The sequence below is a fragment of the Struthio camelus genome, chromosome 5 (genome assembly GCF_040807025.1).
Source record: "Struthio camelus isolate bStrCam1 chromosome 5, bStrCam1.hap1, whole genome shotgun sequence".
Taxonomy (NCBI): domain Eukaryota; kingdom Metazoa; phylum Chordata; class Aves; order Struthioniformes; family Struthionidae; genus Struthio; species Struthio camelus.
The window spans coordinates 17,622,208-17,649,423 of NC_090946.1; the positions used below are offsets into that span (position 1 = coordinate 17,622,208).

Here is a 27,216-nt window from a genome sequence, read left to right on the forward strand (position 1 = left end):
CTCCAAAACAAACCACAGTTGCCGGAATCTGAGAGTTGCAAAGATGGTTTAAGGCCACGTTTCCCCACTTTCATCCTGGTTGCTCCATTTCTTTCACACGCGGAAGTCATCCCTATGTAACCATACTGGGCTTTTTTGTTTTTATTTCTTTACTCTTTTGATACCTAAAAGATTAAATAAAACTGAAACCAGAAGAAGGAAAAGATTCTAGGCTTATTGCTTTTCTAAGCTGCCTGCATGTTTTTGATGTGATACCTAGTAGGTCGCTTAAGGTTGGGAACTTTCTAGTTTTGATTGGGAAGGTGGCGGTGCTTGTGTACTGATGGAAAAGTGGCAAAGAGGCTAGACAAAATGAAATATTTGAGGCAGAACCAGCTGCTGCACCCAATTTATCTGCTCCTCTCCAATAGATTAAATCATTCCATGTATTAAGCATTCAGTGTCTTTGCCTTTAAACACCAGAGTCTCAACTCCTTGACTCTCTGAAGCTTTGCCAGAGATTTTTTTGTTCCATGGTTTGGCTCATAGCAGGGGCATGAAGAAATATCATGCCAGACACGGATCTCTGTGTCTTTATAAAAGCAAGCTGTGGCCTCCATAAACTTCTGCAACTTCTTAAAGAATATACCCAGTGGGGAAAACGTTTAATCAAGGATTTGTTTTTAGTGCTGTGTTCACTTGGCTTCATACTGAGTTGCAAAAGCCTGATGGTTTCTTGCTTATGCAGTGCTCTCGCAAGCAGAGAGGAAATTGGTGGTAGCAGCAGCGTGGAGTAGAAGGCTCAAGATTTAGGTTATGATCTCAGCTCTGATACTGGGTGATTTTGTGACCCTGGGCAAGTCACTTTGCTTCACAGTTCCCTGTCTGAGAAGAACAGGAGGGCAATACTTATAATGTGTCTCCCACGTGGATTACAAGGATCAGAAGAGCTCGTGTTTGTCTAGAGTGTCCAAGATGTGAGAGCTAAGTGCTCTTACGGAGCCTTTTCTCCTAAGGCAGCTCCTCTCGGTATTAGCACAGCAGGTAGTGTACATGCTGCTAGACAGAGGCTGGGTCTTTCCTTTCCTTGAGCCTCCTCTGTAATGGCTTTTTAAGAGCAGCGTTTGCTGTGTTTTTACAGTGGAACATGAGTCTTGTATAGACAGAGTTTAAAAAAAAAAATAAAAGGGTGGGGAGGGCTTTCTTCACATGTAAGTTACTTTTCATCTCCTAATGTAGTAAAAGACTAGTCTTGGCTGCTGTTGTGGGTTTTTCTAAAGTCATTGCCTTGTTCAGAATAAATGGGAAAAGTAATAATAAAAAAGTGAGATGAGAGCATGTCAGATCTGGGAAAATGGAAGGAGGGAACCTGGGAAAATCCCTCTTCTTACATGGATTCACTTATACACACACACAAATACACACAGCGTTTAGAAGAGCGGGATTGTGTCGGCTGTACTGTAGTAGTTAGATGTGGTGCAACACTCGGTAATGTTTAAACCCCTTTCGTTGGGCTGTTTGGAAATGACATGTGCTACTACTGTGCCCGGTAACGTGCCAGTAAAACATTGGCCTGTGCAGAAGTGCAGCTGAATTATGCCCTTGTTTAATCAAAAACCTCCTCGTTGGGGGCTATCCTAAAAAAAACCCCAGTCACACTGGAGGGAATAAGGTTGGCGGGTGACCAGCTGCAAATCGGAGCTCACAAACTCTGGATGCGACAAAACCGCGCAGGACTTCTGGCGTGATCCCTGCAGCGTTTATTCTTTGCAGTTGACCACTGGGGAATGCGCTTGCCGCCCTTCTCGCTCCTGTCACGCTAGGGGCTTTGTCAGATCCGAATACATCGCTGCTGTGCTTCTCTGCATCCCCTGACTTGTCACAGGCACAAATCTTTTTCAGATGTTCTCCCCTGTTCATTTCCATTATTATGTCTGCTGCTTCTGGGTGGCAAGCAAAAATGAATAACCTTGTAAATGTTCCCTGTCTTTCAATTTGTTTTATTTTTCATGCGACATGTCAGTGCATTTTTGTTGAGTGTTTTTAATAAGATGAAGTTGATGAAAATAAATTGCTTTGCAGTTCCTGCTGTGGGTGACAGAAATGCTGGGTCTGTAATTTTCCCAAACTGTGCATTTGAAGCCAGTGTAGAGGGTGTTCTGTATGCCTGTAACTACAATCATCCTCATAAGATACCTTCTGGGGGGGTGAAAAAAAAACAGCTATCAATTTGAATTTAGGGGGCAAGATGCACTGCTATATCCAGCTTCTGCTGGGCACGGTGAGAGAAAGCCGTCAAGGAGAATTTTGGGATTGATTCTGCGCCAGGTTTGGGTCTGCCATATGGGAGATTAAACCAGATCTGTCTTTAGTACGAGAGGGAGAATGAATTAAATAGCAAACGCACTTATCGGAGTGTCCTTTAGCCAAGGTTTGGAAAGTTAGGATTGGGACTTGAAAACCTAGACACTCCAGTGCCCATGGCTACTGCACATCATTTTTTTTCTGAGCCTATCTAATCTGCTATCAATAATCTTGCTCAGAAAATGTGAGGCAGGTAAATGGTGATCTCCAGATTACCAACCTATAGTTAGTAGATGGGCTGGCAGCTCCCTATCTCCTCCTGGAGAGAAGGTAATCCATATATTCTAAATGCGATTTCTGAGTCAAGATTTTTTTCTTTTTTCCTCATTTCAGTGGGGGGAAAATACTGACAAATTTACCGTGTTTTTAAATTGTTTATATTTTGATAAAAATTTCAGAAAAATATTGTTTTCCCTGAAGTTTTGAATTTCAACATGTTGTCCAATTTTCTATGCTTTTGTCATACTTACTTAGCTGTCAAGACAGTGCTAATGTCTGTCTCTTGGTGCATTTTCTGCTGCATTTCTGTCGGGTAGGAAAATGCTGTTTTCCTTTTACTGGCTGGGAACAGACACACAGAAGTCACACTGGAAGCTGCTGTTGAAGTAGGACCTCAAGTCCCACTCTTGCAATTTGAAGGCTAAGGCCATTATCATTAAGTCAATTTTACTTTCCTCAGAAAAATTTTTACTCCTTCTATGAGTCCATATTCTGGAATCTTTAAAAACAGGATTAATGAAACCCCCAAATTTATAAGACTATTTTCCTCTTTCCATTTCAAATTTAGAAATTTCCTCCCAAATTATGCTGCTTGAGGTACAGAAAAGACAGTAGTCTATCCTGGATTAATTATTTTCACTGCCTTCTCAAATTTGAATAGTTGGATTAATAATACCAGTAATAAAACCAACTTACTATAAAGCAAAGCATTGCGAGATGTGGATCACACAGTCCTGTCCTGTCTGTTGCACTGTCTGTGGGGAGGAAGGGACAGAGAAGCATGCTCAAAATTTGGAAAGATCTCTAAATCTTGTTTGCAAGTTTTCTAGTGGTGTATCTCAGATAAACTGCTTTGAGAGCTCTATTCACCTTTTTGATGTTGCTTTACAGAAACCACCTTTGAGATCCCGTTCCTTGCCACGCAGCTCTGGAACACATTTCATCGGAGTTAGTCAGCAAGGGAGGAGCAGGGGTTTCTGCCTCTGTTACGGCGTTTATGGGCATAAAAGCCAATAAACCATAGTGCCAAAGGAAAAAAAGTGACTTTTCAGTAGAAAATACTCATTTGTTGTTTATGCTTGCTCTTTCAGATCCTGACCAATAAATCTTAGCGCTTGGTTTACTCTTTCTCTGTTAGGATATTATATTCTAGGCAAACAAGCAAGGTGACAGTGGAGCAGAGAATCATAACAGAGATGGAAAAAGTCCTTGGAGGTTTTCAAACAATCCTATTGCCAGTAGAAGTCTATTGCTTATCCTATATTATAGCTGGTTTATTTTTAAATGGTTCACTTGACGGCGTCCCTGCTGCTTCCCTGGGGTAACTTTCTATGCCCACTCTTAGGCCATGTTTCCAGAGATTTAGACCCTTCTGCTTGGCTACTTCCCATTACCCCTGCTTACAGCAACAAGATGGCCCTTCTGTGGCTAGCCCTTTCCTTTCAGAAGATTTTACTCTTCTCTGACTTCTAAAAGTGCTATGTGAAGACTGGGTTTTCATGCCTCGCTCTTAAGGCCCCGTTTGCTGCGTTTATTCACCCAGTGCCACGTTCTTCACCTGGGAGTTGGGGGGCGGCTGCTCCAGCAAGTCGCTGCTCTTCAGCAGCAAGAGCTGAAGCCCTTACGTAGGCTGCACACATGTAGTTCTTTTGATCTTTTATCATAATTTAAACTGTTTAGCTTTTTTTTTTCTGAATTCCCTCTAGTGTGTTGCTATCTGTCTGGTTCTCAGGTGTCCAAGTCAGAACACTATGTGAGCGCAGCTTTGCCAGAGCTGTTTTATAAAGCGACTGTCAGCTTAGTTAAGGGACCTGAGGCTCCCTACTATGCAGTCTTGCTCTACAGTAGCTTTTAGAGCTGCCGTGAAAGCTTAGACCTGATTTTTTCTCTTCCTCCCCTTCTGGTCTTTTCAGTCATTTTTGGTTCCCAGATTCTCTCTCACTTATCCATCCCTTTGCTTTAAATCATTGGCATGTCTGAAGTTTGCAGAATCCCTGTCTAAAATATTAATCACTCCTAATTTTAAGTTCTGATTCTCTTCCACTTTTCTTTCTGGAAGTATTCTCCTTGGCCATGTGTAAAAAGAGGTTTGTTTATATATACGTGTGTGTGTGTGTGTGCGCATAAGGGAGTTGGCGTGATAGCGTGCTTACAAAATCCTGCCTTTGTTATTTTCTAGGTATTTGGTGCTAGAACATGTGTCAGGTGGGGAGCTCTTCGACTACCTTGTAAAAAAGGGAAGATTAACACCAAAAGAAGCCAGGAAGTTCTTCCGACAAATCATCTCTGCTTTAGACTTCTGCCATAGTCATTCAATATGGTGAGTACAGTCATTTTCAATAGGAATTACCTGTGACATAAAAGCACATAACAGTGGGATCTAATATCTTTGCACTTTTACTTACTGTTAAGTAACTAATGTTGTAAAGGTCTAAAAGGATTGTATAAAGAGCTGATGTATTTTTTAATTCTTGCCTGTCTGTGAGACTGCACGCCAGTCACAGATAGACTTTACGTGGAGAGGTTTGTCTATTGTTTCATATTGGAAGAGGATTCGTTCACAAGGAATGCTTTAACCAGGAAAACGAAAGCCACAAGGGAAAAGCAGTTTAATTTCCATCATTCTTGGGGGCACTTGCCAATAACTGAGAATTATATATGCTGTATCAAAATGAGTCCTTAAAGGACCTTGGGACAATTACCACTACAGCAAAGTCATTTCATGGCTTCCTTCAGTTTTGGAAACGTGCTGGCTTCTGGCAACCTTGACTGAGTCCCTTCTGGGCATTTGAGTCACTCTTGCCTTTAATTTCCTTTCCAGTAGGGAATAATTTCCTTGATCAGACTGCTGTTGATACTTACTAACTCCATCAGATGATTTAACCATCAAGCGTGGTTTAACCTGCACTTTTAGGTGGTGTTTTAAATTGGACCAGTTTCTCCTTCATCTTCAACAAGTTCAGGTAATTTAAATTATACTGAAATTAAGTTGTTGCAATCAAGCTGAGCACAGAGTTTCTGTACAGCTGCTGACCCATAGCTGCCTGCTTATTTCTCAATAATGCAGCTCCTCACAGTTAGACTGGCTGAGAGGGACTATTTACATAATGTCTGCACGGCTGTTGCTCGGTAGCCAGAGACAGCCACCGATCCCCCTTCTCCAGTAGGCCGAGGGCCACTGGAGTAGAAGGATTTGCATAATCACTGTGTGGTTACTTCTCGGTAAACGTACAGTGATTTTCCATTCCCCCTGGTGTTGTGCTGAAAACTCCCAAATCAGATGTCTGTAACATAAATGGCCGCAGCAAAATGGATACCTACATATTTAACTTGCTCGTCTTGTCCCACTCCCTTTGCATTGCTGACTCTTTCCAACAGGATGTATTAATTTAAAAGCGAGCATATTTCTGATAAATGGAAAGGGGAATAAGAGCCTTTCTTGAAGATATATTAAGGAGAGCATACTGCTAGGGGAATGGACAGTTCAAAGAAGGTGGATTTGGGGATGAGGAAATCCTGAGGCCAAAGCCTACTACAGGGAAGTTGTTAATAGTCAAAGGAATTCTCACGGGAGTTGAGCGCAGGCTGCGTGCCCTGGCTAGAGGAGCTAAGTTTTCTCTGTTCACAGATACCTTGACAAATTTTATTCTCTGAATTCCACGGTTCTCCTCCATGCTGAATAACTGATTTGAGGGATCATGGTCTTCTCAATGTACTTGATTTTTCAGAACTCTCTGCTAAATGGCATTCCTTGGCATAATCCTTGGTAGGTTGTAGAGCTGTAATTCTTTGTGTACACTGGACAGCGTAACTGCTGCTAGATCTGATTGTGTACATAGATGTTTCTGTTCCGTACTTGGCTTAGCATTTATCTAAGAAGGCTCAAAAATATTTAAGTAAAACTGAAGAGATATTATTTACTCTTTCAAATCAATGTTCCAAAGACAAATGAATCTCCCTTGTGACAGAAGTATCTATGGAAGTATGTGTATGCACATATGCACTAGTCCTTTGTGCTTGGGGTGGATACCTCTTGATGGTCCAGACTTTCATAAACTGAGTGAGGATCATGGTGAAGCTGTCAGACAGATAAGTACTTAGGCAGGTTTAAGGAAATGTGGGATTTCCAAGGCAGAGCGCACACATCTCTTGAGGAATCCATTTTCCACTGTTAAACATATTGGATTATGGGCAGTCTTGTTTAGAAGTGACTCCTCTGTCTCCTTGCCAACTCCCACTCTACCAGCATCTAGTGCTGAACAAGCGAGCAGTAAATCATGAGCTCTCCCTTCCTCCAGGTCACTCGGAGACCTGTGTGGTCCCTAGGATGATATTAGAATCTGCGTTATATTCTGAAGTCGTCATTACATCCTTTTCTTAAAATCGAAGCCTGCATATATGTATGTCTGTGCGTGTGTATGTGACTAAAGAAGTTAATGTGCTTTCCTAAGCAGTGAAGCCTGACCTTGTCCTGTCGTGGGGCAGTGAAATGACAAATCATCTCATCAGCTAGGTTATCCAGTTATGACCACGCTGAAAAATGAAGGCTTCTGCTTTGGTTAATGACTAAATGTGGGTGCCTCTAACCCCCTGGCAGAAGAGATTGATAGCCTGGTGTCCCCAGCCCCACATCAGCGTCCCATCTTCTTCTGTCACCTCTCCAAACACTGAGAAATACCCGTGACTTATTTTTACAGCGGTACGTTATCACATTCGGCTTTCACTGCTCAAAATGTATCAATGCCGCAGGATTCCTGGATCAGAGAATCGAAAAGGGTTCCCCAGTGGTCCCAGCAGTAAAAGGCTTCTGCCGCTGCCGTGCGCAGAGGTGACCTGTATCTGCGGAGGCGTTTTCAGACAAGCATGCAAAATGGACTTGGAGCTTGCGTGTGTGTGTTTGGAGCTTAAAAGAGCAGGAGCTTTCTGTTCTTTCTATTATATTTAATGGAAAGGGTGGAGGAAGGGTAGAGGCACCTCACCGCCAGGTGCAGTCACTGGTGGATTTTGGGATAAGGTTGGCCATGGGGAGAAGCTCCTGTGTAGCCCCTTGCAGTCCCTCTAAGGACTCTGCTGGGCAGCGTAGCGCCGTGGCGTGCTGCAGACCTGCAGGCAAGCAGGGTGCGAGCAGGCAGCGCTGTGCAGAATTATCGCCCGGCACCCCGAAAGCCGCGTGTCTGCGCTGCCTTGGCGCTGCGCAGAGCGGCCGGCTGAGTGACGCAGCGTTACCGCTGCTGGCTGCGGCTCTTCCTGCGTGCGAGCGCCGCGCTCTCTGCGCCACGCTGCAGCGCGCGGGGCAGACGCGCTCACAAGCGCCTCTGGGGACCCGGGGGTAACACCTTACTAGCCTGGGAAATGTCGTTTGGACGTAGCTAATGATTTTTTTTTTTTTTTTCCCCTCCCCACTAAGCTGCCGCTCAGCGAGCGCTAGGGGTCGACTCTCTTAAATCCAGGGCCTTCGGGATGTCTCAGCTGGCTGCCCCAAATCGATAGCCGCTTACGACTCTCCTGCATCGTTGCGGTGGGCGAGCTTGCAGCTCCCTCAGCGCCAGCTCTATTTACTGTGCAAAACAACGTAGGAGCGTGTGGCGGGCTAGGTCGCAAATCCTGGCTTTCCTGGGTTGGCGGGGTGGGGGGGGGTGCCGCAGGGGGAGGCGGGAGCCGCGCGCCATCCCACGCCGCCACCGCCACCGCCTCCTTGGCTGCAGCTGACATCACCAGCCCCGGCCGTCATTGGCCGCGCTCCTGTTTTGTGCAGCTGGGGCTTTCGCTTTGGTCAAGCCTCACGTTTGGTGTCTGCATCGCACGAGCTGACAAATAAAAATATGATTAGAGAAAGTGCCCCGTGGCAAACCTTATTACGGCTTCAGAGATAACAGATAATGCCAATTACTGCACAGGGCGGTGGTGACACTGAGAGGAAATCCCCTGCGGTAATGAGCAGCCAGATTATTATTTCATTTTATTTTTATTTTGGTTGGTTTCATTTTGTTTTTGGTGGGTTTTTTTTTTTTCCTGAGCATGCACGAGAGGGGTTAAGGCAGGTTCTTTATGAATATTGATAAATGACAATTATGAGGGCCTTTTCTCCTTTCATTGCCTGGGGCTGTGCCTGCTCAAGTACGCGCAACGCTCCTGCTGAAGTCTGTCTGTATGTGCACGGGGGGGGGGCGACTTGGAGGGGTTACGGCAATGAAGAAGAGCTTTGTTTGAGTTTGCCTTGTGTTCTTCCCATCAGTGCAGGGAGGAAAAAGGCTATTTATAAGATAATGCTTCAAGATTTCACAGTGGAAGCACCAAAATCTCTAGTGAGATTACTGCAGGCTGGAGCTGCAGAACGCTGTCAATAAAGGAAGCACGCTCGTAGGGAGAAATCTGGGATATCCGCAAGAAACAGAGAAAGCCAAAGAGTGCCAAGTGTCCTGAGAAACCTGTTCTGTCGGAAGGGTGACCTGTGTCACCCTTCTAGTGACTCTTGCTTTGCCTTGCTTCATTTGTAAGAAGTATGTTACACTGTTCTGCCAGGATAGTCTATCAAATACCTAAGATTGCAGCAGCTGGACACATTGAAATCATAACTGAAAGCCTCCAAATGTGCAATAGGTCTAGAAATTGTGGAATTTAATAAGGCTGTTTTCTTTTGCTTTGCATTGTGGTCCTTCAGTCTTTAGGCTTTCGGATTTGCTTTCAGAACAGTATGAGTTAGCAAGATACCTTTTCTCCCTAATGAAAGCTGAGATTCCCCAATAATTGCCTAAATCTGGGAATTTCAGATTTATGATTGAGATTCACTCTAAAAAGTCAAGAATTTTCAGGTTTCACTTGTACAGCAAATTGGAGGATCAAGTACAGCAGCTGCAGTGCCAAAGGCAAAATAACCAGCTCCGCTTAAGTCAGAGGGCATGTATTTAAAAAAAAATTTTTTTTAGATATATGATCCACTGGAGATGCAAAAAATGGGAAATTCTTGTTGTAGGCATAACCAGGTGACATTCTTTGGCAAGTGCAATAGCGGTGATCAGATCTGACAGTCTATTTTGGCTTTGAAATATATAAAAATAGGGTTTTGAGGTGAGGTTTATGGGGAGGGGCAATATATTTTAATAGAACAGCAGAAATAATTGCAGAAGAGCAATGTTTTAGGCATCCAAGCCCTTCTTCAGGACTCTTGATGTGTTTATAGAAGATGTCCTTTTTTCTAGCCACCACTATATTTACTTGTTCTGCAGAATTCTGTGAAAGCTTGCTAAATGTGAGCATAGCAACCATGACTCTAAACAAAGATTCTTCTGTAGATAGATATAAGTTGCACATTCACATCTCATTTCCAGAAGCAAGCGAAAAATGAGATGAAAGACTTTCTGCTTATAAAAATTAAAAATATTGCTTCTTGTACTATTAATCATTACTGATAAATTATTTGTGTCACATCAAGCTTGTGCTGAGCACTTTTAAGAGACATACTGCAGAAAATTATTCTGTGGTCTGGCCCTGCTGGGAGTTAGGGGTCAGTAAGAAAAGCATTTGCAAAGTAGCCAACAATTTGATTATTACAAATGACCTGTAACTACTCCAATTAGGAGGTTTCTTGTGTTAGAAATCCGTGACCTACAACGTGTTGTCATAGAAACTGATATAAATGTTTCAGCTCAAAAATCACTTTAAAATAATGGATTAGTTCATCATCTTGTACCAGGTGACATAGCTTCTTTGAATCCAATATCCTAAGTCTACCTCTGCGCCTCTCTCTCTCTCTCTCTCTCTCTCTCTCATATGCTACAAGGGAATTGTAGAGTCTTTTAAGAAAGGGATGTTGCAGAGTGTCTGAGAGCATGTGCTTTCCCTGGCACATCTTGCTTAATGGCTCCCTTTCACTCCCGCTCTCCCACTCCTTTCGAATGGCTTCTCTACGCAGGTTCATGGGGCCAACTTCTTACGCCGTTGTCTTGGTTGAGGAGCTCTGGGCAGTCTCTTGCCACCCTGGATCAGGGATATGCAGACTTTCTTCTGCAGTGCTGTGCTGCGTTTCTCTCTCAAATTCCTTCTCAGCATATGCAGGGCTCAATAGGAAAGTTTGCCCTGTTTGTCACTAAAGAAGCTGCTTTCTTCTATTCTGATTTTTCAGCCATGTGGTAAAGCCCCTACAGCGTTAGAGCCTTTAGAACAATGAAAGGGTAACGAGTCCTCTGCTCACCTGCAGAGAAAGGAGTTGATGCGGTCATATAAGACATGGAGAGCTGGAGAGATCAGCTGGAATGGGACCAAATTAAATGCATTTACTCTGCAATGTTCCATTAATGCCAAGTAATTACCACATACAGTGGGATTTTTGTTTTGTTTTGTTTTGTTTCATTCTGGCACGAGAGAATTCTTTTCAAATATGAATGTGTGAGGCTGTCCGGGCTGCTGGGCTCTTAGGTAAATTATAACAAGCCTTCCCTATTCCCATATGTTCCTCTCCCTTCCTTCTGGCGTTTGAAAAGCTAGCATTGTGAAGATGGGAAATGCGAATGCAGAGAGAAAGTCTCATTCCCAGTGGCAATTATGTGAGTTCTGCTCTTCTGGTCCAGGCTCCTGGCCTCAGTTCTGTCCCGAAGTTGCTGCTTCCGCAAATACAAAGGGCTCCTAAGATGGAATAGCAGAGCAATGTCCTAGCTAGACAAAAATTTTCACCTGGGGCAGAGAACTGTTTTTTGGTTAAATGTGCAAGCACGGCTTGGTCGCACTGGCACCCTGATCTCTGAGTGGGGTCTGCAGTTGCCGCCACACTACAGAAAAATACTCACGGCTTCCATGAAATTCCTGTGCTAACCATCCGTATCTGGTCCCTAGGACCTGTATGGAAAGAGGGATGGGGAAGGGAAAGAAAGATGCAAAACTCACCTATGGTAGTTCTTTTATTTTAGGGCCCAATTCAAGTCAGCAATGAATGTATAGCTTTTTGAGAGAGTCCTCACTGCCTCCTCTCTGCTGAATGGGCTGGGGTGAAGCTGATGATGTTCCTTGGTATTATTTTGGTGAGTGTCTGTAGAGGCAGTGGGAGGGAACCCTCTGAGGTCTGTTGCTGTTCCATAATTCCTTTCACACATACTGTCCCAGTCCCGCAGGTCCCAACTTCAGGCTTTCAAAATACTGTCTGGACCTCTGCGTACAGACTGGTATCAGCCCGGGTAGATAGATGCAGGTGGATAATTCATGGGAAGGCATCCCACAGTGCAGCGAGATTGAAGCCTACTCTGCACCAGTAGCCACATCCTTTCCTGTCTCTCTCACTATGGCCCTCCAGTAAAATACACTGACAAAATTATTTGCCACTTTATAGGAACCTCATCTTTCCACTTGACCGTCCCTTAAACCCAAGCCTAAAAATGTTCGTGTTTTAGATTCCACCTGATGGGAAGACAGGATAGCATAGGGAGAAAGAGGCTTCCTTCCTTGGTGAATACTGTACCCATTTTCAGTAGTGTCACCCCTGTTCTTTCACTGTCTCTCAGCAGGCTGGGAGGGTGGCTGGTTCAGGGTACATATACTTCTCAAGCCAGGGCCTGTGGCAGGTCTGCAAAGGTCAGTGACTTCGAGGCATGGAAGGGCAGCATTTTTGCATTTCCTTTTGCTGCACCATTTTCCTGAAATGTTTTGTAACAAACAGGCATCTATGTTGGAGAAACACTTTTGGACTTCCTGTGTTTAGGTCATGCTGTGCCTCGATCACTGGATCTCTCAGCTAAAATCAAACAGCAGGATCTTTAGTGGCAATTTTGAAGTGAGGTATTAACGTTGGCACAGTTCCTAAAGAAACAGTCTGTACCCCTGACATTAGTTGGCTTCCTTCCTGACTTTACCAGCTAACAGGCCACAGGCTGAACGGGCAAAGGGAAGGGCCACCACCACGGAGGAGAAGGGTTCCTGCAGTTCAAATCCAGCCGTTTTGAACAGCTGTTCCAATAAGCTAGCTCTCTTCTACAAGTTCTAATCTTTCTGGGTGTAAAAGGCACACGTCAGCAATATGCCTGCTATGGAACGAACATGTATGATTTCAGCCTGTGCTCCTCTTCAAGAACAAGGTAACAGGCACAATCAGCAGCACCCTCAGCTTCTGCACCAGATATCTGGTTAGCAATTGGCCAGGAGCAGTCACTGAAACTGAAAAACGACCACAGCCACTGAAAAACCAGCTGCAGCAGAAGGATATGCGTTCAGCTGAAGCTTTGGGGGAGTTTCTCGTTACCCAGTATCAAGCAAGCACTGCTTGCTTTACAGGGAACTGTTGCTTGCTACTGTGTCCTAGTCCTCAGGCAGGAGAACTTGAATGCATCTCCCCAGTTGGATTAAGTCTTCCCAGCACCTAGTAAACAAAACCGGTTGTAAGATGAGAACTGTCCAGGATGGCAGCTGGAGGAAAGATTAAATTTTGCACTACTGCCTCATTAGTGTCCAGCTTCCCTGGCTTGTCTTAGGACTGTGGCTTTTCACTCCATTTCACTCTGGGGCTGGGACTTGTTCGGATTTGGCAGATGTTGACAATCTAGCATTTGTCAGGGGCCGCTGTCCTTGGTAATGGCGTTCAGGAGTTCTTTTTTCTTGACCCTTAACTGTTCATTCACTGCCTTTGGAACATTTGCTTGTCGCTCGTCTCGTTTGACGTTTTTGTCAAACAGGTATGACTGTCTTGGTTTTTATTTCATGGCAGATAAGTCTTCTGTCTCCAGTTACATCAAAACTTTGATTGCTATGAGAAGGATAGATTTTATAAAGCACCATTTGCTTTCTCAGATAAAAATATTCACAATACTGAATCATACTGCTCAAATAGCTACTGGATCATTTGCCCTTGGTTAACAAGACACATGACAGCTTTAACATGCAGGATTCATCATGTTTATACAAAAATGAAGATCATATTTTATACTCTTTAAAAAAGGAAGGGAGAAGGAGTCATAGGACCCAGTGGTAAGGTAAATGACCTGTATCTGTTTTGAATGTGTGCTCTTTTGCTGGAAGTCTCAGTTAGAAATATCTGTTTACATTCCCCAAGCGTCTTGCTACAGCATGCTTTGGTTTTACGTAAAGTTAGCCTACATTATTTAGAAGTTGTCTGTATTTAATCATTCCAGACTTCTGTTCAGATCCGAGGGGATAATTTCCAAGACATTGTCATGATTCTTATATTTCTGTGGGAGGGCAGAGAATGGCCACCTCTACAGGGACGTAAAGGTAGAGTTACGCTTGTGTATGTGAGGAGTGCTACGTTTACATCTTATAAAGTGAAAGAGAAAATGGCATAAGGCTGAATTCTAGTCAGTGGACTAGGTTATTAGGATAATAGGACTAGGTTATTGGTCTTTTACTGATTTTAGTTTCTAGTCAGGGTAACTGTTTTGAGTGAATCACTGTTGCAAATGACTGTTGTTTGTCTAACACTCACACATGTCATCAGCCAGCAGTTTCCCACAGTCTTCTGTTCTGACTGGTTACTCAAACTGGTGGTTGTGTCTGGAAAAAGATTTAAGCTCTTGGATTTGGACCTTTCATCAGCAAGGCATCAAAGACACATTTTGCCTGCTCATAAGCAGAAGCAATAGATGAGCTTCTTTTTCAGTCTACCTAGTTCAAATTGGTTCCTCATCCTTTTGATTCCTGAAGAGTTAGAAATAAATAGCAAAAAAAGCAAAATAATCCCAAATTTTGAATGAGATTTTTGTCTCTGGAAAAAAAAATCGAAAGGTAGCAGTTGTATAAAAGCACCTGAGCTCAGAGGAGGAGAGGCAGGTGCACAGTGGTCTTGGCAGTGCATAGTGCAAGTTAATAAATTGGACAATGTGCGGTACTTTTGATTTAAAGCAGAAGTTGCCATCCTGCAGGTAGCAACTGCCTGGCTCTTTCCACGTTGCCAAATAGGAAGAGTCAAGCTTTGCCTGAAAGGAAGGAAAGGACACTGTTGACCCCCTCAGTTACAGGCAGTGTTGGATTCAAGGGATTTCTCCATCCCTAATTGCTGATTGCCTGAAATAATTTGAAAGCCATATGTCTATTTAAGCAACACTTAATAGGGATTTTATGGGGTAGTGCTTACACCAAGTATGTTTTTTGCCTCTGGATAGCAGTCATTTTGTTTCCGGTTGTTGACAGCATATATTGATGGTGTTCACTCCTACCTTAAGGAACTGTCGTATAATAGAGTATATCAGCCCTAAATCCAAGATGAAATTCTCCTGCCCAGTTGCCATGGTCTCTCCCTCAACTTGTGTTGAGATCATTGAGATGAAGCTGTTCATTTCCTTATTAGGGCACTGCAAGCTCAAGCCTCACATGCATCAGGAATGGACGTTTGGGAGATGGTTTAAGTATTGCAAAGATTGGATCTTGGATATGTGTATTCTCCTGTCTGGGACAGGAAGAAAAATGAAGTCAATTAAAATATAAAAGGTTGGGCACTATGCTGGATAAAGAACAAATCTTGGAGTGGGAAAGATGCCCTGGATAATTTAACTCACATTTTAATCCTTCCATCCTTCCTTTACAGCCACAGGGACTTAAAACCAGAAAACCTTCTGTTGGATGAAAAGAACAACATCCGGATAGCAGACTTTGGGATGGCGTCACTGCAGGTTGGGGACAGCTTGTTAGAAACCAGTTGCGGGTGAGTGTCCTAGAATTATTGCAGAAATCAATGATGGATTCCAAACACAACAGTTGTCTACAGTAGGGGTTTTGATGGAGGCCTGTAGACTTACGCCATGCACCATCACTTCCCAGTAAAGTAATAAATTAATATATAGTGCATAAGATAGCTAAAAGGTTTTTATAAGAGCCTAACACCGAAAAGCAGGCCTCTGACATTGTCACACATGGATATAGAAATGAAAGCATTCAAGCCTGGATTCATCTGCAAACGTTGGCTTGTGTTAGCTTTCACTGGCTGTATGTTATTTAGAAAGTGAAAGCGGGAGTGGTGGTATTTTAAGAAGAGGCTTTAAAAATATTAATGAGTGGAGGAAGAAAAAAGAACGTAAGGAATTGGGACTTGAATTTGCATGTTGTGTTCAGACTGCCTGCTTGCATCTCTGTTACCGCTCCATGCTGCTTGGCTGCTGGCTCACGTGCAGGATCGGCAGGGAGGCAGCAGGGTCTTTGGCAGTTAGAAGCAGGGCATGAACGCAGATACCTAGGAGAATGCTTGGAGAAATATTGCAGGGGTGGTCTAGCAACATTTCTGGCTTAATTCAGTTGCCAACGAGATCTTCCTAGGACTTTCTGGGGGAGCCTGCAATGCCACAGCTGTGCAAAGCCTGGGTGCTGGGGCACAGCCGGCAGTGCATGCCAGCAGCACTGCTATGCTATGGTGCCCCGCGCAGCCAGGTGGGGGGGCCTGCTGTGGCCAGGGTGGCTGGCAGGGGTGGCTGCTGCTGACCGCTACCCAGCTTTTAACTGTACCTGAATGGTTGTAACAGTGAACTCAAGAGCCTGGAATTACAGCCGGTGCCGGCACATTTGCACCTCCTTCCCTGCAGACCTATGCTTCTTGGCCCTGGGTAGTGGGAATCTGATGGGGCCAGCCTCAGTCTGTTGCAGTCGATGTTTTTCCAGTCTGTACCCAGCGCCAAGTTAGCTCAGGGTAGACATGGAGCCATCCTGGTTCCCCGTGCAGCCCAGCCACTGCCTCTTAGTCCTGAGCTGTACCTTTTCCATTTTCCAAGTCTTGAATAAGGGATTGAAAAATTGTTTGAAGTTCATGATGTGATCACATGCTGGTTGATGAATACGCTAAGGCCCACCAGTTCCTTTCCGTCTCTGTGCTAAGTCAAGATTTGAACTCTTAGCAGCACAGACGAGAAGGAAGAAGCTATGAGTCTGCACATTGTCACAGCCTCTTTCAAACCTCCTCTCTCCACTGGGAAATGAGGTCTTCGCTGCAGTTATTATAAAGTCTCTATACGCTTTAAAGAAAATCTCCTTTCCTTCCCTGATAAAAAAACCAACAAAAAATAAGAAAGAACCCAATCTCGTATTGCCCTGGAGGTTCCTTCAAACTCCTAGGGGACCTCTCAGTGGGGTTACAATTCTTGTTAGCAGAGGACTCTGTCATCTAGGTCTAGAGTCTCAAAGGGAGCCTACCTGTCCTTAAGCAGTGCTGGAATTCAAACCTCCGTGGTTCAAGCAGAGCCGGCCCGCACACTGCAGCATCAAAACGCGCTAATAAAGAAGTCAATGGCACGGAAGGGACGTGCCTGTAATAAACAGAACACGGCAGCAGCACTGTGATCTCCTGCCTTGCAGATGCATTTTAAGTATGGTGCCAATCACTAGGCCTCCATGTGAGCTATTACACCACTTCATTAATTCTCCTGGCATGGAGCCCAGCATGGCTGATACTGGTGCCTTGTGATGTATCTGGTTTGGGGGGTGAAGGGAGGAAGGAAGGAAGGAGTGTGTAACAATATGACACACTTCACAAAGGAAGGCAATCAAGTTCTGACTCCCCTTCCCCTGGAGCACACAGTAACCAACCTCAGAGCTTTTCAAAGCAACGGTTTTACCTTCCCTTGTAGTTGGGGCTTTCAGCTAGCATGAAAAGGAACAAAACAGATTGAATCATGGCTGAGATACTGAGCTTTAATGAGATGTTCCTCCATGCACCCAGAAGTTAATTTCCAGAATGGTTTTATCTGTGCCGTGAACACTGATAATGAGATGAAACTGTAACGTTTCCATTGACAGTCATGCGAGGAGTCTCCAGGTATTTCTGTCAGTCAGAGTGGGAGGATCGGATGGGGTTTAGCAATGTGATGCAACTAACTTTCTGTCAGTACAGCAGAGCAGTTAGAGCGCAGTCAAAAATGCTTTTCCATCCAAAGAGAACTGCTAAGTATAGTCCAAAGTTTGGATAGGCTTTAGGTCACCACAGAGTCTTGAGTGACCTCAAGAAGATATTTATGTAGCCTGAAATAGCAGTATTGCATACCTCAGAGTTAGTGTTTGGTGGGTGCTACTCATTAGATCAGCACAGTTTTCTGCAGCACTGATGGCTAGCTACCAGGAGGAGATGATAAAAGCTCGGTCTAGCCATGTTTGTTGGAGAACACGGAGAAGCGTTAGGGATGGACTTGCTGTTTCATTGACATAATTTGTCATTGACAGACTGCAAGTCAGGCCTTGGTTGCAATAAATCCCCATTACTGGAAACACAGCAAGGGAGTCTTCTGGAGGGATGGTCCTTGAAGTGCCAAGGTTGGACAGCAAGTCTTTGCATCCCTCCAGGAGCAGGCAAGGTCTGTGAGCAAACAACTGACAATGCCTGAAGTGAGAGCACGGTAGGATGCTGCTTCTATTAGTTCAGATCTCTTCAGATCTCTTCAGTTCAGACGTGCTGGGACACTCCCCCATCGCTTTTCATAGCCATTCCTCCCAGCATGCTGTCTGGCAATGTTCTAGAAAGATGAGATTTGTCCAATCCATCCTGGCTTGTCACTTGGCAAGAGGAATGAGTGTCTTAGGGTTAAATCTCTGGACTGGGACCCAGGAGATCTGAGCTTGATTTCTGTCTTCGCTAAAGGCGTTCAGGGTGGCCTTGGACAAGGCACATTATCTTTCCGTGCTTCTCTCTTCCATTTTAACAAGTAATTGCACTGCCTAAGTCACTCTGAACATAAATTGCAGTCAGTCCTATAGGAGTCTTGGAAAGTAGGAAGGGTTGGAAGATTCCCTGGACCTTGTTCCCCTGTCTTGAACTAAGAGGTCTCATGGTAAAGTGAAGAGTTGAAAGGGGATACTGTTGAGCTACAGTTATTGGGCGTTTATGATGCTTTTTCCTAATTCCCTGTTGTTCCCTATTGTGTCCTGGAAATGTGGCAAAATACATTTTCACCATCTCCTCGCTTCTCTCCATTTCACTCATCTGAGCGTCGAAACACTTGAGTCCCTTGTGGAAGGAGATTGTTGTAGGCTGTCTGGTGATTGGGAACTCATCAGTGGTGATAGTCTCTGTGCTGCCTGCCTCCAGATCTCTCTATCCCAAACAAACACGAGCTGAGGCAAAGCTGACATGTAAATGTAGCTCGCCCCCATGCCAGACCCAATCCCTGTAGAGGCAGTCAGTACAGAGACTGACACCACTGCTGACAGGCCCACAATTAACCTTCCTGTATGCGGCAGTTCCCCCATATCAGTGTCTCCATAGGGAATCCCTGGCCTGATCCAGAAAGCTGGTGCGTGTGGGAAGAACAGGGATGATTATGGCCTGTAATTTTATTGAGAAGAAAGCCAGGGGTATAACGGAGGAAGAGAAAACCGCAACTTCAAACCCCTGCAGCCAATTCCTCTGCCCACAGCTCGCCCGCTAGGCAATTCCTAGCAACACTTTGCAGACCCGTAGACTGCCCGGATCTATCAAAAAAGCACATGTTCTCGTTAGGATTGATTATTGGTTCTTTTTCAGTTCAAGGCATTTATAACAGCCAGGGCACTGTGCGTTTGTTAGAGGAGCTAGCAGAGACCACCTATCTCCTGATGCCTGTACATCTGTATTTGGTGTTTTGCCACGCTTGTGATGAGGAGGTAAATCAGGTTAGCGATGTTTGGTTGCCACACACCCCGGTTTCCTAGAACCATTTCTGATTTGAATAAATCTATTACATGATGCTGTGTGTATTTCCTTCCTCTTTATACACTTGTGTAGATAAACGTGCATATATTTAAAACCTATGTAAGTATCCTATATCCAGATATCGGTAGGTTTGCAAATTATACTCTCAAAGTTGAGAAATGGCAGAATTAGTATGTCTTAACCCACCTCACCAAGAGTTTCCATTCCGAGCACACTGCTCCTGTCTCTTTCCCTGATTTTCACTCTCCTTTGCTGACCTCCCAGTCATCTTTGCTCCATATTGGGCCCTAAGTCCCAGATCATTTTCTCTTTTTCAATAGGTTCCAGCTCTAGTTTCTGCTTCTTGGTTGTCCTAGGCCGTTGCTCTCAATCCTAGTTCTAGTTCCTCTTATTTTTGCACTCAGTTGGGGGTTCTTTGTTTTAATGTTTGGTACCTTGTGATAACGCCAGCCAGAGCAGCTCACAGTATCAGTTTCAGGAAAAAAGTTCCTTGGTGAAGTATGACCAGTGCAAGTAGAATTTTTATCCTGCTGCTCTAGAGAGTTTATACTAGTAGATACAAACTGCACTTTTCCAGAAGCTATGCTTGAGTAAATTTTTGCAGAGAATGCGAACAAATATTCGAGTCTTCTCTTCACCTTTGAGGGTGCTAGAAATTTTCCTTTTTTATGGGAAAAACACATTTAATGTAAATTAGACTTAAATAGTGGAAATGTTTTGGTCAAAGGGTTCATATGCTCATGTGCAACAGTCATTCACACACAAGCATGAAACTGTCTGAGGCAGCAAGGAAAACTGGTGGTAAGTCATAAGCAGCTTAAAACGAGGATTGCAAAGGGAAACCTTAGTAATAAATATTAACACCAGTCTCACCTATAATACATCCCAAAGACTATTAAAAGAGCTTTAAGTTTGCAAAGTCAAACACTGGAAATTTGTGTAAGATGTGCTACTTTTAAGGTTGCCAATATAATATTAGCTTGGCCCCAAACTGCTTGTACACATTAGAATACAGTCATTAATTACAAGCTTGTACAGCTTTTTTTCTCCAAATCTTTGCCTCATGGGGTGTTTGGATGGTGTTTTTTTGAGTGAGTAGCTATCTAATGTTTGATTTATCCTCATCATTCATTGTGTAGACCCATTCATAATTTCTGCTCGCCACATTCAAGCCTTGCTGTGAATTCTAGGTAGGATTTTCATCGTAGTGTCTTAGGTTTACAAATACTAATTACATTGTTTTCATATCAACTCTGTGATGTTAGTCTTGTTATCTCCATTTATATGAGGACATCTGATTCTCAGAAATGAAAGTCAAAATGATCAGCCAGTTTTGAGTGCCCAGTTTGAAACTCTGGGGCCTGATACTTCAGAATACTTAGTATTTGATAATAGTCCTTTATTTTGAAAGCAGAGTGCCTACTGACTGCAGCTGCTGGTCTAAGTGCTTATAAATACTGTAAATCAAACCTCAGATGTATCACATTGTGATTTTGAAAAGTGAGGAACCTGCAAGTCGTGATTATCTGTGAATGGCTCAGTTTAAGGTACCTGTTCATTTTTACAGAGGGATTCTGTAGCAGAGGCGGAGATAGACTTTGATTATCCGGTGTGTCATTCAGCAGCTTTTACCACAGGATTGTGCTTCATGACACTGAATTTCCCTTATTTTACTATAGACTTTCCAACTTCTGCCATAAATAAAAGAAAGGCATTATGGACTGCAACACATCCACTGCCCACCCTGGCTTACCCTCAGAGGAAAGTATAACCTGTTCAAGCTTCCTTTTAGCATTTCCTAACTTTTGAACACTTAACATTGCAATCTATGTCCTTTTAACATAGGGGTTTCTTTCATTTTTATAAATTAAATTTTTTTAAAGGATCCAAGTCTTAAATGATTTGAACTCATAAACTAATTAATGAACTGATTTGCAAATTCTCAGAGACTGTTTGTGCTTGAGAAATACACAGCTGTAAAATGGCTGAGGGCTAGACACTGAGTCTCATATAAAGTGTCTCACTGACACTTTCTCATATAAAGCTAAGTGACAGAGTTAAAGCTTAAATTGCAAAATAGCACTGAGCCTTAACTACAGCCACTACCTTAACTACAGCCTTACCTACCACTGCTACCTTAACTGTAGCCTGAACTACCAGCTGCTACTGGAACCTGTTTCCTCAGTCTTTCCTTGCGTTCCTTCCCTGTGTGATCTCTGCCTGTCGCTTCCTCCACTCAGCACGCTCTTATGTGTGTCCTTCTCCTGAAGAGCTCCCTTCATCTATTTTGCTACTCCTCTAGTTTTCCCCTTCATCTCAGCCCTTTGCTACCCAGCATGGAGGGAAAAGCAGAGGGAGCCTTTTGCACTGGTGGCTAGCTTTGGTCTCTGAAAGTCAGCTTGGAGATAGTGGTTATTGGTGGGGGGCGGTAAGGAACTCTAGCGTCTAAGCAGCAGCAAAAACATCAGCTAGGCACAAGAGGACTTCAGTGCACCTGTACTGCCTCCTTTATCAAGACAACTTCATGCACAAGAAAAATAGGCAGAAAGAGACCTCTTCTTCCTTCTCTACAGAAACACTGCCTCCAGCTGCAAGGCCTAAAAAATAGCACTCAAAGAGCTATTCCTTCTTCCCCAAATAGTACCGTCTTAAGGGATGGGACCAAAGGACCCTGACATGGGCACCCATCTTTAATGGGACCTGGGAACCTGTCAGGCAGTGTGAGTGCTGTCAGAAATCCAGTTTAATACCTGGCTTGCCACATGATGTAGAGGGATCGTAAGAACTCAACTTTCCCTTTGCTTCCTGATAAACCAGCTGCTTCTCTGGAAAAGCAGCTACCAGGTATTCACTGATAAATCCTACGTGGTCAATTGATTTTTGTGTGCACAGTGCAGGTCTCTTGTTACCTATGCAATGAGTCTGGTAGATCTGAATTGCTTGCAGAAGTGACAGACGCATCACATCTGCACTGCAGATATGACAGTGGTTGTCTCAGACCTACTGTAGCTGCACAGGATCTTGATGTGCACAGTAGCTACTTTTCTAATTTTTTAGGTTTGTAATGCTGAAATTCGGGGTAGTTATATCAAGGATATATGCATTTCTCTCTGAGTGAATGACTTATCTGTTAAAGATTGTCCTGGATTTCACCACTGCAACTTTGGCTTATTTGCTGTGGTTGAGATCCCACATATATGCTTTGATAAGGACCCCAAAAGTCCTTAGGTGACCGTGTCCAAGAGCCATAGCTGTGGCATGACCATTCAGAGAGCCCTTCCTGTTCCAGGCAGACTAGCTTGGGAAAATCAGCATCATCCTTCAAATAAACACTGCCAACATTGGCACTTCTTTGCAGCAGCACCTGCGGGCAGCAACTGCTTCTTGATCTTGCTGAGTGATATACTTATTTGTTATCAAGGGCAGATTGTGGCTTTTGCTGCACAGCGATGTAGCTGAAAGATGAGGCGATGGCCTAGGGGAAGAGGCAGGGAATGTCGCTTTGACACACATATATTGAATAATTAGTGATAAGAACCAAAGAAATATTCATGACTCTAAAGAAAGATAAACAGATTTTTGATTAAATTTCAGTTTTCTCTTTAAAGCAGTTGAAGTTGCCATGTGATTGGCAGCATGGAAATGAGTTTTCTATGGATTCTGGCTGGCTGGAGGATCCCATTTAGAGCTGTTAGCCAAGATAATGCTGCAGATACCTAGCTGCTGTGTGCTGGCAAAAATTCAGAATGGCTATGCCAGAAACCTGTGCTCTTTGGGCAGTTGCAGTGCAGCTGTTGAATGATTGAATTAGTCCAACCTGTTCTCTCCAAGCTTTATCCATGCAGCCTACCCAAAAATATATCCCAGGCCCACCAGACACTTTACTTCACTATTTACTTAGCTGGCTTAGCTTTGAATGAAAGTGTGGCCAGTTTCTTCTGTGGTTCCCTAGAACTTCTTTGCCATTTTTTGTTTTGTTGTTTGTTTGTTCTGTATTTTTTACATGATAGAAGGGGATATGTTATATGACAAGTTATATGATTGTATGAGAGTTTGAAGGATTTATTTCAGCGTTTGTCTGGCCATTCTCCTGGGTTTTCGCAGAGTTTCAGTGATGCCATGTAAGAAACCAAGCAGATTCTGTTGCACTCCAGCAGACATCAGGGAAGCATAACGCTTTAAGGGCATTTGCTGGTGGGACACATGAAAAGTTATGTACTTTTCCTGGGGTCTTCACGGCGCTTTCATTATTCTTCTTTCAAAGAGTATTACTATAGGAAGCTATCAAAGTGATTGTATTCCTCAGTATCCTTAAGAGTTCTGGAATCTGTCTCAGGTAGAGTCATGGTATGCAAACAAAAAGTCAGGAGCAATCTGTAAATTGAGATATTGACTCTTCCAGTGCACCGCAAATGGCATGTGCACCCAAACAACATTGTGCTGAAGGAGGCTGAACTATAGAGAGTACCGTGCAGGATTTGAGAAGTCTGGTTTAAGTTTCCAGCTCAGTAACAGATACCATCTGTAGCAGCCATTTATGTACCGTGTGTCTCGGTTCATCATCTGTAAAAAAGGCAGTGGTAGCATTGTACCTGACAGAAGCTAAAACGCGTCCAAGACTGAGAAACTTCGACACTGTTAGTGAGAGGAGCTCAACAGTTACCTAGATTGTGGCTTCGCTTCTTTGTTACCTCCTGATATGTTTTCCAATAAACCTAATGTGACTCAGCCATACAGAACACGTTAGAACTAATCTTTCTATTCTGAGGTGACTAAGTTGAGCAAACGTCCATGATCTGATGTAGTCTGTTCCTATACTCTCTTTATCACAAATTTTTTCCAAATTGAAAATTTGTGCGATGTGAACAAGTACATAACATAAGTAAGGGAGCCATTCAGTAGCTCACTCAGTGACCTCACTTTCTCTCCAGCAGTAGTCAGTGATGTGCTGCAAGTCCTCAAAATAACCCAGTGCTTAGTCAAGAAGCAATAATAGTACCATTACTGACTACTTTAGCTTTATTTCATTATTATTATTGTCATTGTGCTCTTCATTCCTGCAGAAGTTTTTGTCCTAAAATGTCAAAACATCGTACAAGTCCCAGTGAATTCAATCTTACAAAACTTTTGTGAGATTGTGAGAGAGAAAGCAGTAGTAGTATTGCTCCTGTTTTAGTCAGCAGAGCAGACTGATGGTGAGAGTCTGATCTCCTTTTTGAAACTGGGGCCAGATGCAACTTTTAAAAGATTTATCTTAAGTAACCTTTTTGAAGTTCCTGTGGCTGCCCGTGACAGAGCTGCCAAGAGAGCCCAGATAGTCTCTCCTATCCATTAGGCACAAGTCCATTCTTTCCAGTCTCCCGGAGCATCCTGGGACCAACTCTGTCTAGTTCTCTGAGAGAAGAGCCTGGTTTTCATTATCTGTTTTGATTCGCTAATCTAGTTTTATAAAATCTGGTCTAAATTAAGGTATTTGGGTGACTACTGAACAAAGAGGCCTGGTTAGAATACATATGATAACCTCATAAAGAGAAGGTTTCATTAAGTATTGTAGTAAACTTCCAAAGTTCCATCTTTCCTAAAATTTGTGAGATCTCAGTTGTGGATTCAATTACATTTATCTCTCCTTGCTTAAGCTTTGCTTTCAAGGTGGCTGCAGTCCCAAGCATATCTTGAGTTTATTAAGAAAGTCAGCCCAGAGCTGTGATACCAAAGCAGGACGTTCCATGCGCATGGGATGCTCTTTTGCGATAAGTGTAGTGTGCACGAAAATCTCACTGGGCGTTAATGTAGCATTGTAGCACAGAGATAACCTCACTGTGCTCCTGTTTTACTCATTGCGTTGTGAAACTGGTGTTGTCCAACTACATTTAGGTTTGTTGCCAGAAGCAAATGCTCAAATGAGTACAGGCTCAGTGACTGCTGGGAGGTGTCAGTATAAACGATAGTGAGATTTGCACGTGGGCCTCAGAGAGTTTGCATCCCTTTTACTTTGTCAAGCTGCCTTTAATGAAGGCTATAAAATAAATAGCCATGGTTATAATCTTTAGGGATTAAAATGATTACCTGGCAAGTTGAAGTAATTAACTGTTCTCAGCTAGGAATCAAGCCAGAGATATATGGGTGGAAGGATGTGAAAAGAATATATTAACTCAGTAAGTATTAGTGCTGCTGTCCGTCCTTTCTGTTTGGTTTTGTTTTGTTTTTTAAGGGAAAAAAAAAAACTCGTAGGTGGAAGTCATGCATTGACAGCTTTTATGACCACTGGAGTAACTGAGAGTAATCTTAGCAGGAGAGATACAAAGATACAAGACGTGGTTTAGATGTGTGTGCTTGGTCTGAAAACGTTTTTTTTTTTTTTTTTCTTCTCTGAAAGGCTATCCAGTGTATGCCTTCCTTTTAGTACGGGATTAGAGTTAGTAGGCCTGGAATTCTATATAATCATCTTCCCTTCCTTTCTAGCTTTTAAAAAATTCACAGTACTGTCATAGAATTTTGAATTATGCTGGTTCTTGAAGCCAGCCACTTTCCGAGTTTGTCTTAGAAGTGTGTTTTCATTAAGGTAAGGAAGAAAGTGCTGTTTTTTCCCACTTACATTCTGTAGAAGTGAGCCAGTCATCATCAAAATGGAAATTTGGATAATCCATAAATACCAGGCTCTCACACTCTCATTTCATGTGTTTTTTTTTCAGATCACCACATTATGCCTGCCCTGAAGTAATTCGGGTAAGTTGGTTAAAATCTGAGCGTACCTGTTAAAAATATGTCACTTATTGCATGTAGGCAGCTAGATCCTCTGTACACGAAACCTGTGCAAGGCAGACAGCTTTGGAAAGGACATAATGAATTTAACTGTGATTTTGCTTGTTTGGCTTGGCCTTCAATCAAGCCACATCAACAGTACAAGGGAAACTGTTCCTATGTTATTCTCGGGAATACCCTACGTGCCATGTGATCAGCCAGAACTACAGTAGCCTGATTTAACTTGATCTTTCCAAGGACTGCAGTCTCCTACACTTTCCCTTTGCTGTTATATCTGTCATTTCCACAGAAGAATAAGGGTTGGCTATCAGTGATGTTGCGGATTTCTGTTAAGCAATACAAACTATCCTTTCCCTCTACTCCCCCTTTGTCCTCTTACACTGAGTATCCAGGGGGTTCCAGGGGCCGGGATGCCTCCCTTTTGAAACATCGCATTAATATAAAGGTGAACTGGAAGAGTACAGAAGAGACTCTCAGGACAGTACTGCAAGTTCGCAAATAACATGACTGCTGACAAGCTCCCTGCAGAACCAATGAGGAGAAAAACAGCTTCTTGATGCACCTTGCACTCTGTTTAAGCACCAGTCCTAATCATTTTCACATCATAGACCATTCCTGCCCTGCTCCCCACTTCTGACCCTGTTCTTGCAGAACCCAGATAAAACTGTTAATAAAACTTCAATTAATGGGCTGTGTCGTGGCCTCCTAGTTGGGAAGATCTCCTTGGGAAGCAGGTGGATGAATTGAAATACAGGGTTTCCCATTCCCCTCTCTCTGGTTCTTCAAGGATAATGAATTCATTTACTAGTGAGCGCTCTTTTGAACTTCTGTGTCATTGTTGCGCAGGGAGAAAAATATGATGGAAGGAAAGCAGACGTCTGGAGCTGCGGAGTCATTTTATTTGCATTGCTAGTGGTGAGTCATCTTCCTTGCTATAGCCTTTAAAAAGAGAAATCCAAAAATGCTGCTGTATTTAATAGTGATTCTATTGACATCATGCATAGTTGGGTTTTTTTAGTTCCTCTGTTTTCTCAGTTGCATCCTTTCTTCTTATTTCTACATGAATCCCAAAGGAAAAGCTTGAAAAATATTTCACTGCTTCTTTGAAATGCTTCTGCCCTGCACAGCAGAGCATAGACAAGTGTCAAAGACTTGCCTCCCTTTTTTGCTGTGTTGTGATATTGCAGCACTTTAAAGAACCCCATTCAAAGCACATTGAAGTTTTTTGGCCCAAAAGGATGTGCAGGGTTACAAGTACACGATACAAGGAATGTCAGTCTTTCACAGTATGT

The 27,216-nt window shown here is 43.3% G+C and overlaps 1 protein-coding gene across 11 annotated transcripts in view; it reads left to right on the forward strand.

The window, feature by feature from the left end:
• Positions 1-27,216, forward strand: part of BRSK2 (BR serine/threonine kinase 2) — a 315,571-nt gene that overhangs the window by 216,768 nt on the left and 71,587 nt on the right. For all 11 annotated transcript variants that reach the window (XM_009674422.2, XM_009674423.2, XM_009674414.2 and 8 more), the window contains exons 4-7: positions 4,742-4,882; positions 15,083-15,199; positions 25,855-25,888; positions 26,771-26,839. In XM_009674422.2, coding sequence (XP_009672717.1) covers positions 4,742-4,882; positions 15,083-15,199; positions 25,855-25,888; positions 26,771-26,839 — 361 coding nt within the window. The remainder of the gene's footprint in view (positions 1-4,741; positions 4,883-15,082; positions 15,200-25,854; positions 25,889-26,770; positions 26,840-27,216) is intronic.